This window comes from Crassostrea angulata, chromosome 3 (genome assembly GCF_025612915.1).
Source record: "Crassostrea angulata isolate pt1a10 chromosome 3, ASM2561291v2, whole genome shotgun sequence".
In the NCBI taxonomy this organism is placed as follows: domain Eukaryota; kingdom Metazoa; phylum Mollusca; class Bivalvia; order Ostreida; family Ostreidae; genus Magallana; species Magallana angulata.
In genome coordinates this window covers 14,802,165-14,818,741 of record NC_069113.1, presented here as the reverse complement: position 1 = coordinate 14,818,741, position 16,577 = coordinate 14,802,165, and the positions used below count along the sequence as shown (strand labels likewise).

Here is a 16,577-nt window from a genome sequence, read left to right as displayed (position 1 = left end):
AAGTTGTTATCATTTGAAACTCATACGTTAAACATTATTTTGTTGTATTTATACAGATTATATTTAATTTGATGCCTGATTTATACTTGTTACTGATGCTTACCAGTATTTCTATGTAGATCTGTAACTGATGTGTTGTAAAGGGTAAATGAAAAAGACTAAATGATTGAAATCTTTTGTTCTTTCTTTGTACATGCTTATTCCATGTAAATGTACACTACAGTACTCTAGAGCTTTGAATGATTTTATTATCATTTTTCTTACAACCTAGAAAATACAGAATTTAATTTTTTTTATATAATTCAGCATTTGAAAATAAATGCAATGCTTAAAAAAAAAATTTTGGATAAATTTTTCTTTAAACATCAAAAATTGAAACTACCGGGTTTATCTTTGTATGATCACATACCGTATATTTTGAAATGACATAACATTTAATAAAAGGAAATATCACATTTTTAAAAATATGCAAAGCAATTAAGTTATTTGTAAACATTTGTGCATTTAAAGTATGCATAAATATTTGTACTCTGTTCATATCGATAATATCATGAAATGCATGACAGCAATCCTAAACAATAAACAACACCTGCATGTTTTTACATCGAAGTGCGGCAGTAAATATGTTATGACAGAAATTACTAAAATATTTCTTATTCTTTTTGAAGTACATGTTATTAGTTACTCAAAGATTATCAGAATCTATAAATTGAAATTGTAAAAAGAAATATTTATCATTCAACATGTTCAATGATTAGTTTTCTAAAAATTATCAACTTAAAGCAAGACATGTACCTATACTAGTCTAAGAGAGTACTTCAATATTAGTCATACTGTAATTACAGTACATACATTCACAGACATTCAACTGATTACCCTTGAGGACATCCACCTTTAAATCCTCTCCTCATAACTAATTAAAAAGTATCTGATGCAGATTGTTATAAATGCATTTGTAAGCTTATGTATGGTATTCTTTTATGAAACTGAAGTAGTTACAAATTTATACTTTGAAAGAAAAATTAACTGTCATTCCTTAAATATACATGTACCATACATATATTGCACATTACAGGGGCGCATGTACCAACTAAAAGTTTGGACACTGAGTAAGAAGAGGGGAAATTGAACAGTTTTTCAAAGTTGGCCTTATGAAATATATAAACTTTGTATTCTCTGCAGCCCTCTTAAAGTGTTGATGAAACTTTTACTCTGAAAAGGGAAAAGTAGGGTAAAATGCCCATAATTGTACTATAATACCCTTATTACCGGTATTTCTGATTATTCAATTGCTCTCCTTTACATACTTATAAATACAATCTACTTTTTTCTGGCATCATCTTTTAATGTTTGGCTGAAGGTAACTACATCAAAAACAGAACAATTTATCTTCAGTGAATAAGCTAGTGTACAGAGAAATGTCTGTGAGGTGAATGCATGTCCCTTTAGTTTTTAAACATAACAATGTAGTTCTTGGGCAAAACACCTGCATCTCTCAGCTTTATCTGAGTATGCTAATACAAGTAAGTGAATTTCATTGGAGATGCATATTGACGCTCATTATCACCCCTAAGCATGATCAACAGTAATGGCACACGATATCACTGTACAAAAAGGAGCGAGATACCATTATTATTGGGAGAGTGTAATTAGCAACTCTTGTGAAATATGCCCAATCGATATCTCCGTTACAATTAATTATCACAAGGTATGGACCTGCTGTTCTTCAGTCTGGCTATAGTTGTGTCTAAGTACATCCTCAACAATGACAATGACAATTCACTAACCACAATAAATAAGGAATCTGTGCTTAAAATAAAATGAAGAACCTACGCAAGTTTCCTGTTTTCTTCGAATACATGTACAAGAATGCACTTATAGATATGGCTATTCAAAAATAAAAGTTTGACTGAGTTTAGTAAGGAACTAACAATTAAATTTTATAAGATGTATTTCTTCTCAATTATGAAACACGACAATTAAGACACCCTCACAGAGGAAATCACAAGTTTTTGGAACATAACAGATAAATGAATTGATCATTCTAAAGTTCTTCGGTTACTGTTGTCTACTCAAACATCAGAAAAATGAAAGATTGATCACAAATTTTGTTAAAGGCGACTGAGTAGTGGCTTGGTGTGGCTTCTGGTCTCGGTAGTAAGTTGTTTGTGCATTAGATGGTCCAAAACTACGTCAAATAGATAAACCCCATTTCTGATACCTTCTAATTATTATGGAACTGTATGGTACCGAGCACTTGTATTGTACGAAGCCCTCAATTATTCTGTTAAACTGTTGCACATTGTTTTGAAAGACCCTGGGAGAAATCACAAACACTTCGGCAACTTACACCATTAGGAAGTTATTTTTACAAAAACACACTTCTATTGTAAGTAGGTATAATTGTTGTTTCTCATGTTCCCTTCTCCTCAGAAGTGTTATTTGCAATGTGAATAAAAGTGATAAACACATCAAATATCACCGAACCCCCTGGTTGTAACTGGAGAATATTTCATATATGGTACTGATTTTTAACAATTGAATCGTTTAAAAATTTCATTTGAGAGAAAAATGAATTCATTTGGTAGATCTACACCATTTAAACATGTACTTCCTGAAAGAGTTCTTACCCCTTTTCCAGAGATAGCCCTCCTTAACAACAGGTATGTGAGTGTCAGAATTACTCATCTCACCTGTCTCTTCTCCTCAACGATTTCTACAAAAGAAACACCAACATCATCAGTTGAAATATTACTGGGTTTGAGGTGTGCACTGCATAGGTATCAACACTTTTATCATTTACCAGTACCAAACATTGATTTTTTTTGTGCACTAATCATAACGTTTTGACTATGATGTAATATTTCACTAAATCATTGTAAACATGAAATTCTTTTCATCATTTCATAACATTCCACAATGTTTTTTTTTTAAAACAAAATTCTAACTACTTAATTTCATTTTACGGATTTCCAATAATTTGTTTTTCTCACACCAGCAATATAAGGATATTGACCCAGCCATGAACCTATGGGTTAATACCAACATACATCAATGTTCAGCTTTGCTTTCATGTACATAAATATTTATAAAATAACAAAATAATGGACAAAAAATCATAAAAAAATAAATTATTTGGTATCACAGCTCATTTTCTAATTCATTAAGGAACAACAAATACATCAAATTCATGGGGGAAAAGATTAGATCACTTGTGATATAAACTGAAAGAATTTGAGTTATAACTAACAAAGCTATAGGAGCATAACAAGTTGTGAAGTCTATAGTGTATGAAAACAGGGAAATAAACAGAATGAATAAGGCATGTATCACCTGAAGAACACTTCCTGTGTCAAACATCACTCAGTGTGATTCTTGTCAACAATCAGGAGACCCCCTAAAACCCTGTATTGATTCATGTCAAACCACAAACTTTCCTTTGTGCAGCACATGAATGAATAAAAAGCTAAGAGGGCTCTTTCTAGGGTCAGCCAAGGTCGCTCAACATCACAATACACAATGCTTTGAATGTGATTTGCAAGTACTACAGCTTTTCAAGGCACACAAGTATTGAAGTAAACAAAAACAGCCCACATCTTTCCTGTTTACATGTAGTTTCAATGTCACTTGAATCAGGAAACAAAGCTTAGGAGAGCTGTACGACACTTGATTCAGTGACAGAATGACTGGAACTAGCCACTGGTGAAGTGCTGTAACAGCCATTGAACAGATTACTGCAGATATACATGTATGATGGAGATGAACTGGCAATGACCTGTGCAGTATATAGCTACATTATTGCTGGTCAGACAGCCAGTCTATATTGGGTGATTATCAGATAAACATGTACTCCAGGCACACAAAATTCATAATAGAAATTTATAAAAGAGGAAGCAATATATATATCAATACACAGCCATCCAAGACTGTCATCCACATCGCCAATCAATGCAGTTGATTGATACAGTACACCCAGGTGATGAACATTACTGCTTAGCAACATGGACAGTTAATTTATCTAGTATATTAAAAGATATCTGTGAAGGACAGATTTTATCTGAGTAAAATGTAAATCATGAAAAAATGATGCCAATGTTGTTTAGCCTATGCATAGTCAGTTGAGAATATAAGAAATGCTGGTATAACTGTTGGGCCATCAATAAAAAAAAAATGATCTTTAGAACTTTCAAAAGATTACAATTCTCAATTAATATTATTATATGCAAAACAATGAAAAGTCTAGATAACTGCACTGATTAAATTACTCCCTACAATTTTATATTTATCAGTGGTTATTATTCATGAAAATTAAATTACAAAAAAACCCACTGAAATGATGCACATTCATAAAATCCACAAATGAATGAGCCACATGTAAATAAAATGTTCAAATCAAGCATTCACTACACTATATTCATATTTCAAAGTAAACTTTTAACTGTTATATGATGAGAGCAGATGGGTCTGCACCAGTTGACAATAAACAGCAAATATGAAGGTTGGCCACCATATGTGCTATAGCAAAAATACATTCACATCAAATACATGTAGTGTAAAATTAAGTATTGGAACATAGCTTGTGTGATTCAAACCATGATTCATTTACCCAGAATTCAAAGAGAACAGATAGAACCCCTATATTCTGTGATATTGATTCTGGCTGCCATAATTGGGTGCATGATGCTGTGGCATTTGATGCATTAATCACTGACATGTGAAAGTTGTGCAATATTATGTAATTCTTGAATAAGGAATTGAAAAAATGAAAAATAAGGCCTTTTTTTAAAGTCTAGCTATAAAAATTCCATCTTGATAATGGTTACCAGACCAAACGTAAATTCATGCACCAAACCAACTTTTATTAGCTGCAGAAGTGTTCTTCTACCAGATATTCACTGACATTCCCTTAAGTTGAATATTTTACAACACCCTCATCAACCCAGTAAAGTGACAAAGGTAGCTACTGAAGATAAAGCAAAGGAATTCATCACACTTCATTTTCTTAAGTTTATGAGAGTGTCTGAGGAAATTAAAAACAAAAACCAAAAAAACTCAGAATTACAATCGTTAATGTCTTGATCAGGACTTTTGGGTGTCAAGTATAACCACATGCTCAAAGTGAAAGGAAATTTGGTTTTTGACTTATTACTCAAAAAATTGAGATCAAATTATTAACAAGTGCAACCAGTTGCAATCGTGCAAAGTTCCTGTCCTATGCTTACGAACTGGAAACTCCATGATTAGTCAGTATATATGTAAAGCTACAGTTATGAAAGTACGTACAGCACTATACAAGTACGCTGTAGCTTGACTTTGAAGACAGTACTACCACATCAAGCAATTTATATATAACGATACAAAAGTTTAGCAGATCAATCATGCTTATAAACTTGAGGCTTTTATTTTTTTTAAGAATTGTTTGCCTGTAGATCCTGGTTTTTATAACATTTAATGTAAAAAATAAACATATTTCTTAGCCTTATACTTAAAGTATCACTCTAAACACAAGACCAACCAATTCAATTATGTGGTAAAGATCTTATGGATTGCATGAAACAATTACTTAAGGGTTCGTATTCAGTGAATAAATTTCAAAATAAAATTTTCAACCCATCCTAAATAAATGACAGTCATTACTTTACTCATGGAGGGACAACATCCATGAAACAAACAAAAATACATTTGAAAATAAACACACTCACTAGGATGAAGATTAATGATTATGAACAAATATTCCTGTTGAATCTACATATAATGATATATATTGAGTTCATTTAAAGTTCTAGGCCACTAATTTTTGCATGCTTTTGATGAGAATAGGCATAAAATCCAAAATTTTGGGGATTCGCGAAAAAGTAGAACTCACTGTTAATATTACATCACATACTTTTTAGCAGTACGCACTAAATTCATTTACAATGCAGATGGTCTCATTATTTGATCTTTTTATAATGAGTTAATCACTTAGTCTAGTTGGAGGAGACTCAAGCATGGTTGCAATATTTACTAAGCTTTTTATCCGTGAAATATTTGTTAAATTCTGATTCTGCTGATATATAAACATAAAGATTAAGTTTACCTCTGCATAGTATAACGATCGAGAGGAAAATGATGTCGAATCCTCTCAAAATAATTAAAATTCTTTCTCTTTTCAATCTGTTGATCAATCCCCCAAGTCCCGTTGAATTCTCGTTTAGTGACGAGACTTGTGAGACTTGTTACAGGAACATACTAAAGACCTGAAATACTAATGACCTGAAAGACCTGAAATTTTATATAAATGATACTTTTATAAGATTTTAGTCAAATGAAATTATTTTGTGGGGGTTTAAATCATATTTCCAGGTATAATTTTGTTTAAAAAAATATCATAATGACCAGTTATTCAAGCAGAAATATGAAAGACCTGAAAATTTGAATTGACCTGAAAATTTCAAATGACCTGAAATATTATATAATTGATATAAATGATACTTTTATAAGATTTTGGTCATATGAAATTACTTTGTGGGGGTTTACATCATATTTCCAGATTTCCAATTGTGTTGAAAAATATCATAATGAGCTGTTATTTACGCAGAAATATGAAAGACCTGAAAATTTAGATTGACCTGAAATTTTCAAATGACCTGAAATTTTAAATGATTGGTACATTTCTATGTTCTGTGTCAATTTTAATGTATATTGTTGAGTTTATATCATATTTCCAGGTATATATGTGTTAAAATATATCATACCGATCAAGTATTTATGCAGGAATACGAAAGACCTGAAAATTTGAATCGCCATGGAACTGAATATTAACTGACCAGAAATTTTATATAATTGATACATTTGTATATTCTGTGTAAATTTTAATGTATATATGTGCGTTTTTATCATATTTCCAGGTATATATGTTTTGAAATATATCATTAAATAGCACCATTATCGGTTATTTACGCAGAAGTGCATTCCCCATCTAAAGTTGGAATTGACCTGAAAATTTTAGATTACCTGAAATTTTTATACAAAAGATACGTTGTTCAGAGTCAAATTAGATGACAACAGTTCATGTCTTTATTTATTTTCACATGTATATACACCTCTTTCATATCTGTGTCTGATCGAGTTCCTTTGAGGGCTTCTGGGAGGAGATAATGCTGGACATTCGGGGAAGACTGCAATATAACTGTTTATGTTATATGAAGCATTCACCCATTGCACATATGTTTTAACTCCCAGCTAGATATTACAAAGAAAGGAGACTAACATGATAGGCCCCCGGGGAGCTAACACCGTTATTATATAATGCATTGATTGAAATGTTGCAATATGTACAGTCACTTGAATTTTTGCAAGTTTCCTTTCAATTCAAAATTGCACTTATTTAACAATTACGCCACTATGATTATCTAAGGGAAAATACAATTACAGATTAACCCCTTTGTTTGCCACCTAACGGGACTAGCCAATGTGTGTTTTAAATAAACACAACCAAACTGTAATCACAAATAGAGTCAAGAAAGTTGTAATGAATCATTAAAGTTTATATATTGTTATTAATTACATAAATAGTTAGAAAATAAATGCAATTTCATCTAGAGTATTTTAAGTTGTTAAAAGAAAGATAGTTATATATTTATTCATTCTTTAATTATTATTTAAAGGTCTACAGCTTATCAAAGTGTATAAATTACAGATAAAGTACAGAATTAGGTGTTTTGATATAAGAAGAACAACAACAAAAGTCAACTACAAATTATTGTTGTTAATTTCAAAATAAAGTATTGCAGCAGTTTACATATCGATGGTTTCTCATAGAAATACTTTCTAATATATTTTTCACTGTATTCAATAAATATTGGACCCACAAATATTGAAGTTATATATATTCTTTTTTGACATAGGGTATATTGCATTTTGAATATAAAAGACTGTAAATTCAATTGACTGTATATAGTGTATTATATATTAGGTAAGGTAAGTATAGCCCCGTCCTTTGGGAGGGTTAAAACCACTTGTGCTCAAGTGTACAACCCAAGACAGATCGCTCGTACGTGCACATGCTGGTATAGAATAGGACATCATGCACTGTGTACAACCAAAGACACAGTAGGACCCTTTATATTTTTAAAATAATGTTTAGTGTTAGAATGTGAACTACCCTGGAAATGCCTAACTTCAGGCATTTGTGTTTTAAACATGGGCTGTTAGATGACCTACACAACTACACCATCACAAAATTTCAGGTCAGCCCAAATTTTCAGGTCAATTCAAATATTCAAGTTTTTCATATTCCTGTGTAAATAATATATTTTAACACTTATATACCTGGAAATATAATTAAAACTCACAAATAGACATTTAAACTGACACAGAACTTAGAAATGTATCAATTATTTAAAATTTCAGGTCATTTGAAATTTTCAGGTCTTTCGTACTCCTGCATAAATAATTGATCAGTATGATATATTTTAACACTTATATACCTGGAAATATGATAAAAACTTACAAATAGACATTAATATTGACACAGAAAATAGAAATGTATCAATTATATAAAATTTCAGGTCTTTTGAAATTTTCAGGTCAATTCAAATTTTCAGGTCTTTCATATTTCTGCGTAAATAACTGGTCATTATGATATTTTTTTAAACAAACAGATACCTGGAAATATGATTTAAACCCCCACAAGTAATTTTATTTGATAAAAATCTTAGAAAAGTATCATTTATATAAAATTTCAGGTCTTTCAGGTCATTAGTATTTCAGGTCTTTAGTACGTCCCCTTGTTACAAGATCCCGGATGTTAACTTTTACTTTCATTTTATTGACGCAAAGATGAAAGTAGACGAAATATTTATCGTTTCTGAACGCCTTGTTACCATCGTTCACAAATGTTGTATCCTTTTAATTTCTTTTATTTGATTACTGATTTTAAGGGTTTAGCGGATTTTAAAGTGATTTTTCTTCAAACTTATTTTTGGTTGGATGGCATTCATGCATCGTGCAACAAACTTAGCACGATGACAGCGGCATGGAGCATGCATTGTGGAAATTTATCTGTATATAGTACATGTATGTGCTTGTATAAATTTAATTATATATATTAATTAAATTTACTTCTTGTGCCTGTGTTTAAATCTCGGACTTTATATGCACTTTAACATTATACCAGATACATTGTCCTGTAATAACTCTGCAAGAGATATTTTTGCCGAGAAATTAAAGAAAGGAGAACACCAGACACTACCATACTTTGTAAGTAACTGGATACGTCATTTTATGACATTTAAATCAACTAAAAGCAATGAAGTTATTGTAATCATGATTTATTTACATAATACAATAATTTAGATAATATAAAAGATCTAAACTTATTTTAAAATGTTGAATAAATTAATTAACATATGCATGTACGTTAAAGTTTTCTCATTCAACAATTAACAGACTGATGGCAATACTTGGTTTCATTTCATCAAAAGAGAAAAACTCTATTTTGTTGCCACAACAAATAAGGACACATCACCCATTCTTGTAATTGAGATTCTAACAAGGTAATCTCTCTCTCTCTCTCTCTCTCTCTCTCTCTCTCTCTCTCTCTCTCTCTCTCTCTCTCTCTCTCTCTCACACCATGCACACACACATTAATAGCAAGAAAAAAAAACCAAAAAGATTCAAAGAGTAAAAAATCATATCAGTATAAAAAAATCTATATTCGTTTTTAGTAAATTCTGGAAACACTATATTTTAATCTTTATTGAAGGAAAAAACAGAGAGAATACTTATTCTAGGTACAGAACTTACCCACTTCAAAAATGTTACAAATGTTTAAAAAAAACACCAATTCAACTGCAAGTACAATCTCTGCACAGTATTTATTTATTTCAAATCTCATCATTTAAATTAACCAGTGAATTCATAGCTTTGCTCAATCTTCTTTTATTGTATTTTAAAGGCTTTACCATGTTATCAAAGATTTTTGTGGAGTTGTCTCGGAAGATTCTCTGCATGAAAACTTGCTCCTTGTTATGGAGGTTTTAAATGAGTTCATGGTAAGTGGTTTGTTTCACTGACACCTTTGTACAACTGACTCAATTTTGTATCAATTTTTTATGATCTAGATTATGTTGTTTTTCATTTAGGATTTTGGACTTGTTCAGCTGTCCACAACTGAAAAGCTTCAGCCCCATATTCAGTCTACACCAGTTCTTACCAGATTTAACCAGCAACCAATACAGGACATCACATCTAGAGTCGTGAGTTCAATTTTTCAATGAAATACTTTTTTTTTTGTGCTTCATGCGGGACATGAAGGTGGCGACATAGCAGAAAAAATACATGTTACGGTTTATATAAAATTTTTCTGCAAAGAATGATACCTTCATAACCCGCATGACTACCTTCATAACTTGCATGAATCATCAAAGAAAGCATTTTATTGTTTATATATATACATCTTTGTTTTAGGAAATTAATGAATTGATTTTAAAAAGTAAGTTAATTAACTAAATTACTGTCAATATACATCAGAACGTCAGCTAAAAGAAACTACCAAATCATCTGCTATGGGAATTTGAGTCTGACATCATCATGATTATTGTGTGCAGTCTGTGATTTTTCTTAGGTGGCTGTAGGTTTTAACCAATCAATAAACAGGGTGTGTAGATCTGAAATAGAGCATAAAAAGTCTACAATTATTGTTATGCTAAAAAAAATTCTGTTACCTTTTTCAAATTGTCTAGTTCTCACTGTAAAAGGGAAAAATTTGTAAATTGATTTTAAGATTCCTGATACAATTCTTGTTGGGACTTTGTTGACTGAATCCTCTTTTTACAGTTTGGTATAGAGAAGAAAAGTCTACCCACCCCAGCTACAGACACACCAGTAATAAGTTCATCTGTAATTAAAGTATGTGTACCTTATGGAATTTTTTTTTTATTTCCATTAACATTACATCATTATATATTTGTGGGTCTGGCACATTCAGTTTGTACCTTAATTTCCTCTTTACTGGGGAATATTTAATAAATGTACCGGTATTAAAAAAATTGAAGTGTATTTGTCATTGAGCAGAGTATTTAATGATTTTTTAGGACAAGAGGAAAAATGAAATATTTGTGGACCTCATAGAAAGGGTAACCGGTGTGATTAATGCTGATGTAAGTGTATTGTGTACTAGGGGATTTTTTTATTTAAAAAAACGGGGGGGGGGTTCAGATGAGAAAGGTAACTTTAAAAGTTATCTTGATAAATCCCAGATTATTTATTGTCACATATATCCATCACAATGCTAACCCAATGTTAGAATAAATTGTGCATATGTATGCTGTCTCAATATGCATTATTAATGTAAAAGTGTAGGCAGTGATTCATTTTGAAAATGGTTTTTATGGGTCCAGATGACCCCTCTTAATCACAACTATGAGTCCCAAGCCGAAAACTGAGTCCAAAGAGAACATGAATATAAACAGGGATCATTTAAAGGGGCATGGTCACGATTTTGGTCAAATTCTTTTTTTATGTTTATATTATTTACAATGCTTTCGAAATGCATTTCTAATGATCAAATAAAATTTAAGAGTCATTCAAAGAGTTATAAGCAAGATGCAGTGCTCACAATTCTTTGTCATGTAAACAAGGCTCGTGCCTTGTTTTTGTTTATGTGGGTTCACTATACCAGTAAAAAATCTTTTTCCAGCTTTTTTGTCTATCGTTTTATTTATTTTAATCATAGATAAAGATAAACAGTTCCCAACGTTTAACACATTCGTTATAGGTTTAAAATTGAAATTTTTACTTCAACGTTCAAAATGTAAACAAACACTTTGTTTACATAGCGAAGAATTTCAAGCTCTGTAACTCGCTTATAACTCAACAAATGACACTCAAATTTTGGTTGCCTATTAAAAATGCCTCTCTGAAGCATTGTAAATATTAAAATCTGAAAAATAATGTTTTACTAAAATCATGACCATGCCCCTTGAAATGGTACAAATATAATGTCTTTGTAAGCTAAAACAGGGGGTTATACATGACTGACATGTTGAAATTTTCATAAGATTCATAAACCTGATAAAGTTTATTAGTATTACAGACTTTGCTTGCCAATAACAATAACAATGTGGTGAGATTGTATTTTCAAGGGTCTAAAATTAAAAAAAAAAATGAAATTGGTTTTTCAGGGAAGTATAAGTCGTCTAGAAGTAAATGGTGCAATGAAGGTTAAAAATTTCTTACATGGTAGTCCTCAACTCAAGATCATCTTGAATGACAATGTAATTGTCCAGAGAAATTCCAGAATTAAAGGTAAGTTGTAGTAATTTAAGAATTGTTTGAATTCACCCAGTTTTAAATTTGCCCAATGACAAGGAGGGCAAAAGGGGTAAAAATCAAATGGAGGCAAAAATTTTCCGGTATACAGTAATTGTAAAGGATGTAATTGTTTGAAATTGATATTGCAAAATATATACCGGTATATCAACTGTACAGGGGTGTATTATATCTGACAAGTATCACAAATAAGAACTAGCTACCAAAAGAATACATGCAATAAGACCATGAGCAATTGTAAGACACAAATCACAAACTCATTTGATGATAGTTGTTTGACTCTCAAGTTAAATGTATGCACAAGAAAGGTCAAATAATGTTAACAACAAATGAGGACATGCGTCTTCTCTCTGCAGCTTATGGAGATAATGTCCAGCTTGATACCTGTGTTTTTCACGAATCTGCAAAGGTAGACAACCCAGACTCACCACAAGTACTGACTGTCTGTCCACACATCGGAGAGGTAAGGACTCCTTGGAATCAGAGTGGGACTAAAATCCCAGAGCTGGAGTCAAAGCACTGGTAGTTATGGGTTATCAGTTGGTAAGAAGTGATACATTGAACATGTAGCCACTAGTGACCATATCAAGTTAAGTTTGTTAAAATTTGCCTTGTAAAATAGATACTGTAAAAGTGGTTATTTACGCTGGTGGTTAGGCCTTAAGTACGCGTTTTCTATGGTCAATCAATACGCATGGGTGTTAAATAGGCTGATGCCCGATGTAACACTGTAAAATGTTGAGTTATTTACCATACGTGCGGGGGTATTTTACGTGGTTTTAATCCCACACCACGCAACTAGTGTAAATTTCCCCCACATGTAAATAACCACTTTTAAAGTAGACTTATGTTAATTTTCTTTATCTGAAATAGTCTGGTGGTAAGTGTTTTTATATATATATATATATATATATATATATATATATATATATATATATATATATATATATATATATATACATATATATTTACACACAAAGTCAGAATGTCAAGTTTTTGAAAAACTGACGTAATAAAAAGAAATGAAAAATCAAAGTTTTAACTATAGTTCTGAACATGAACATCATATAACATGTATTCAATGCTTTTTATTGTACATGGAATCTTTGTTGATGGAAACATGTTTTTTGTTCTAGTTTACTCTGATGTCATACAGTGTGAGTGGGGAGAGCAGCATTACCTCCCCTTTTCATTTTGTCTCCTCTGTCCAACCAATAGAACAAAGCAGGTAAGATATCTAGCAGTCCACTAGCTAATATATAATGAAAATGATTTTATAGCAATCCAGTTTGTAGTTTTACAGAAAGTTTGTTTGCACATAATTTATGTATTGTTTAATATATACCTGGTACCTCTTGTAACTTTGAATTGATATTCTCTCTCATCTGTTAGAGATGCAATAATATATAGGTACATGTAGTGTCTCTTTTACAATTCAATTCAAAGGTTTATGACATCACCATGTTTGCATACAGTCAAAATGAAATCAAATGACAGACAAAAGAAAATTATAACATAAAGGCTACAGCATGCAAGACAGTTTTATACAATACTTCATAGTCCCTGGAACTGTTTTCTCTGCATAAAACATTTATCCAAGTAGATACTTTTAAACACATGTCATTGAATAATGTACATGTAGTACTTTCAGTAAATATGCCTGTACTGTTAATTCTATTATGCTGTAATAATTATTAAATGCAGAAATATTTTACATAGGGTATAACCTGCTGATGCATGTTTAATGGGGTTTCTTATCTGCTATGTTCTTTATCATCCACATATAACTTTCTGGTATACAGTTCTTTGAGGTTTGAGGTTTGATGTTTTACTTTGAGTAGAGACATGATGGTGACCTTGAGGATAAAAAGTAGATTAGCTGTGCCCTGTGTTAATGTGCGTCTAAAGTTTGGAGTTCCCCGGTCTGTGTCAAAGTAAGTAATGTACTACTGGTACTGTTAAACCAATATCAAGTACGTCCTATGCAAGAAAAAGTTATGAGTTAATGAAAATTGGCCTAATGTATAGTATATGTGTAGGTTACTGATATTTTTTCTATCTTTCTATCAAATAACAATTCATTTCTGATTTTGATTGAGTTAATATTCAGAGTGAGAATTATATAGCCCACAGGCGCCTTATGTTAAAAATATTTCTTTTAATAATAAAATTAGGTGCCTTACATTAGAAATATTTCTTTTAATAATAGAATTAGGCACACATACCGGTACCTTAAATTAAGGTGGTATGGGACACCTCCATGATGTGAAGTATTGTTTATCAAAATGAAGTGTACTAATAATACATAAGTAAGTAGTTTCATTCGCAATATGGTCAAATAACAGAGTTTACTATGAATCTGTACATCATAAGTTCAAATTTCACGTTTTTTGGGGTTTTTTTTTTTTTTTACATTTTTTACCTCTCCAAATATTTTTTTTGGTTAAATATTGTAAAATTTGAATTCTTTTTTTTTACTTACGAAAATGAGCGCAATGGGCTTTCGTAGTATATTTATGGTGGTTTCTTTTTCAGCATCTCCCAGCACTTGGATAGCCCTGACCAGTCAGCTGCTTTGGAGAAGAATGATGGCACAATTCTGTGGACCCTGAAAACTCTGGCACCACAAGCCGAGTCAGTAGCCCAATTCAGGGTAAGATCAGTATTCATGTTGAGAATTAATTAGTTTAAGAATGTAGTACATGTTTTATATAAATATTGCATGTTAGCAAGGATACATCTGTAGCATTGGAAATTATCCTCCTTAGCTTTTTAGGGACAATTTTTTCCAGTACAGATGATACCCTGGCCAGCATGCAATTATTTATTGTATCATACTGAATGTTATAAACTGCGAACATTTTTTTAAGTGTTCGATGTTTATATTTAATCAACCAATTTTAATTACATTTGCGTCGCATAATTCCTTGTTTCAAATACTTTAAAGATACCACACAAGAGCTTTGGTGAACCATAAATGTATACTATACACATTTTCAATTACCATAGTTTTCTCAGTATCACAAATATGATATAATTTCATCCCTATGTCTTGAAAATGCTAAGTAACGTTGTTAAAAGGTATATGCCACTCCTGGAAAAAGCTATAAAATATATTATGCATGTGATAGCCAACCGTTTTGAATATGGACGCTATGCAGATAGCTCAGTTGGTAGAGCAAATGACTATAGACTTGGCGAAACGAGTTGAAATTCTGGTCTGGTCCATCATAATTTCAATCTTATTAAAATACAGATCTCTATATAAGTGCTGTGCACTTATATAGAGATCTGTATTTTAATCACATTGTCATAATTTCTTATATCCTGTAAGTTACATTTGGTACAGTGCCAACCCTGTTACTGAAAGGTTACAACTCCTGTTAGGGGAAAGAACCTGGGGATGGTGATCTTTAAGAGGAAGATCAGTTAGCGGCAGAGAAAAGTGACAGTCAGGCCAGTTTAAATAGCTGGCTAGAGATTCAGGGGGACAAACAGTTTTCACTCTTTATAAACAAAATTTATAAATGATAAGGTTATGCATGTACTGCGTTTAAAATTTTTATATAGACATAACAGCTTTAACCAGTAATTACTACTCATTAAGCATAAATCCATAAATGCCACATTGGCTGTGACCATCTTTTGTGTTGTCCCCACTTTGTTCACTTACCATACATGTTCCTTTTTTTCTTTGCTTTCTTTTAGCTGATAAACCAGTCAGGCCCACTAAACAGGGAAGATATGGGACCAGTTCAGATGAAGTTTGAAATTTCTGGTTGCTTGTTGTCAGGAATGAAGATAAAAACTGTTAAAGTTTTGAATCAAGAGCAGACAACTCCACAGAAATGGCTGCGGTACATCACTGTTAGTGACTCATTTCTTGTCAAACTTGTATAGAACTGTGATAAAAGAAGTTCCTAGCCAGGTTTCTAGTCAATTGCCGGTAAATGTAGCAATGTTATTAGAGGACTTGTGCAGTAATGATTCGTTTATTTAACTGTTATTCATGAACTTGATGAAGTTTTAATGAAAAACTTGCTTATTACTATCAGCAAGTTCATGTATTCCTGCCAAATTTTGTAACTTCAATTGATAAAATTCAGTAAAACATGGTGACTATGAACATGCATTGCCAAAATGAATTAAAGCTTACAGCAAAGTCACTTTCATTCTTTAAAGTCTTTAAACATATTTTTAAGAACTACATGCAAATGATCATAAGAAGCTATGTTTATAGTGAATAAAAAAATGTTTGTCAA

General features: G+C 31.6%; 2 protein-coding genes across 3 annotated transcripts in view; one reads left to right on the top strand and one right to left on the bottom strand.

Moving 5' to 3' along the window:
• Positions 1-6,213, bottom strand: part of LOC128178921 (RAC-alpha serine/threonine-protein kinase-like) — an 18,990-nt gene extending 12,777 nt beyond the window's left edge. For both annotated transcript variants that reach the window (XM_052846355.1, XM_052846354.1), the window contains exons 1-2: positions 6,080-6,213; positions 2,631-2,716 (exon numbers count right to left, since the gene is read on the bottom strand). In XM_052846355.1, coding sequence (XP_052702315.1) covers positions 2,631-2,688 — 58 coding nt within the window. In that variant the 5' untranslated portion in view covers positions 2,689-2,716; positions 6,080-6,213. The remainder of the gene's footprint in view (positions 1-2,630; positions 2,717-6,079) is intronic.
• LOC128178923 (uncharacterized) lies at positions 6,109-16,577 on the top strand. Its single transcript, XM_052846358.1, has 14 exons — positions 6,109-6,217; positions 8,747-8,884; positions 9,161-9,243; positions 9,433-9,539; positions 9,941-10,037; positions 10,128-10,241; positions 10,822-10,893; positions 11,079-11,144; positions 12,168-12,291; positions 12,672-12,778; positions 13,452-13,543; positions 14,157-14,249; positions 14,851-14,968; positions 16,024-16,577. Exons 1-14 carry the CDS (start codon positions 6,109-6,111, stop codon positions 16,213-16,215), a joined length of 1,512 nt encoding a protein of 503 aa, XP_052702318.1. The 3' UTR covers positions 16,216-16,577.

Coding starts and splice junctions, on each gene's coding strand:
- LOC128178923 (XM_052846358.1), top strand. CDS start 6,109: ATGATGTCGAATCCTCTCAAAATAATTAAAATTCTTTCTCTTTTCAAT. Junction 10,038..10,127: donor AGGTTTTAAATGAGTTCATG/GTAAGTGGTTTG, acceptor TTTTTCATTTAG/GATTTTGGACTTGTTCAGCT. Junction 11,145..12,167: donor CCGGTGTGATTAATGCTGAT/GTAAGTGTATTG, acceptor TTGGTTTTTCAG/GGAAGTATAAGTCGTCTAGA.